The following is a 1,415-nucleotide window of genomic DNA, read 5'->3' as shown; positions in this document are numbered from 1 at the left end:
CTCCTACACCATCATCACTCCCCCAACACCACAATCAGCTCCGCTCCTATACCATGATCACATCTCCCATACACCCATCATCACCTCTCCCCATGAACCCTGCAGGGACGGCCTCACTCCCTTCTCTCCTGCCATTCCTGAGGTTTGCTCTGCAAAATTGATTCATGCAGATGTACAACTTGGAAACAGACCCTTCGGTTCAACTTGTCCTTGCCGAACAAATATCCTAAATTAATCTGCTCCCATTTGCCAGCACCCGGCTCATATCTCTCTAAACCCTTCCCATTCATATACCCATCCGGATGCCTTTTAAATGTTAGAATTGTATCGGCCTCCACTACTTCCTCTGGCAGCTCATTCCATCCCTGAACCACCCTCTGTGTGAAATAGTTGTCGCTTTAGTCCCTTTTATATCTTTCCCCTCTCACCCTAAACCTATGCCCTCTAGTTCTGGACGTCCCCGACCCCAGGGAAAAGACCGTGACTATTTATCCTATCCATGCCCCTCATGATTTTATAAACCTCCATAAGGTCACCCCCTCAGCCTCCGACGCTCCAGAGAACGCAGCCCCGGCCTATTCAGCCTCTCCCTGTAGCTCGGACCGTCCAAGCTTGGCAACGTCCTTGTAAATCTGTTCTGAACCCTTTCAAGTTTCACATCACCTCCTGCAGGAGAAGATGTCAGCTCTGTCACCGCAAGATTGCTTTATAACTACCGAGCTATCCCCCTGTTGTTGGAGCTGCGCTCACCATTTTGGAGATCCCCCTGCTGTTGGTAGGGTTGACCATGAGGATCTCTGTGGTGAGGTGCCCCTCTACAGCCTCAGTCATTTGCTGCACCGTACAGTTGATGTTATTATCTTGGATCTTGAACCAGTTGTCAGCATACCAGCCAATCAGGAACCAGACGTACTTCTTACCATACAGCTTCTCTTTGTATACCTGCAGCAGAAGGAGAGACCCTGGTGAAACCGGGGGGAGCTGTCAGTGTGCTGTGGCAAAAGCAGAGCAAACAGGGATGGCTGTGGTCTAACCGAGTTACAGTGAGGGCTGTGTGTGTGCAATGTCAGCCAATGTTACGTCGAGGTGTCACAGTGCAGCTAATGCAATATCAGGGAATTACAGAGTGTCACAGTGAGGGGTGGGTTACATCAGAGTGTCACAGTGAGGGGTGTGATATATCAGAGTGTCACAGTGAGGGGTGTTATATATCAGAGTGTCACAGTGAGGGGTGTGTTATATCAGAGTGTCACAGTGAGGGGTGTTATATATCAGAGTGTTACAGTGAGGGGTGGGTTATATCAGAGTGTCACAGTGAGGGGTGTGATATATCAGAGTGTCACAGTGAGGGGTGGGTTATATCAGAGTGTCACAGTGAGGGGTGTGATATATCCAGAGTGTTACAGTGAGGGGTG

At 49.6% G+C, this 1,415-nt stretch overlaps 1 protein-coding gene across 1 annotated transcript in view; it reads right to left on the bottom strand.

Annotated features, from left to right (window-relative positions):
• The window catches only part of LOC122547556 (gamma-aminobutyric acid type B receptor subunit 1-like), a gene marked incomplete at both ends in the record, with an annotated part of 6,451 nt that extends 5,489 nt beyond the window's left edge, over nt 1-962 (bottom strand). The window contains one exon of the mRNA XM_043686175.1: nt 751-962. Coding sequence (XP_043542110.1) covers nt 751-962 — 212 coding nt within the window. The remainder of the gene's footprint in view (nt 1-750) is intronic.
• Between the last annotated feature and the right edge of the window lie 453 nt (nt 963-1,415).

This window comes from Chiloscyllium plagiosum, unplaced genomic scaffold (genome assembly GCF_004010195.1).
Source record: "Chiloscyllium plagiosum isolate BGI_BamShark_2017 unplaced genomic scaffold, ASM401019v2 scaf_14100, whole genome shotgun sequence".
Classification (NCBI taxonomy): Eukaryota; Metazoa; Chordata; class Chondrichthyes; order Orectolobiformes; family Hemiscylliidae; genus Chiloscyllium; species Chiloscyllium plagiosum.
Note: the sequence above shows the minus strand (reverse complement) of the source record. Positions and strands in the feature narration are given on the sequence as shown.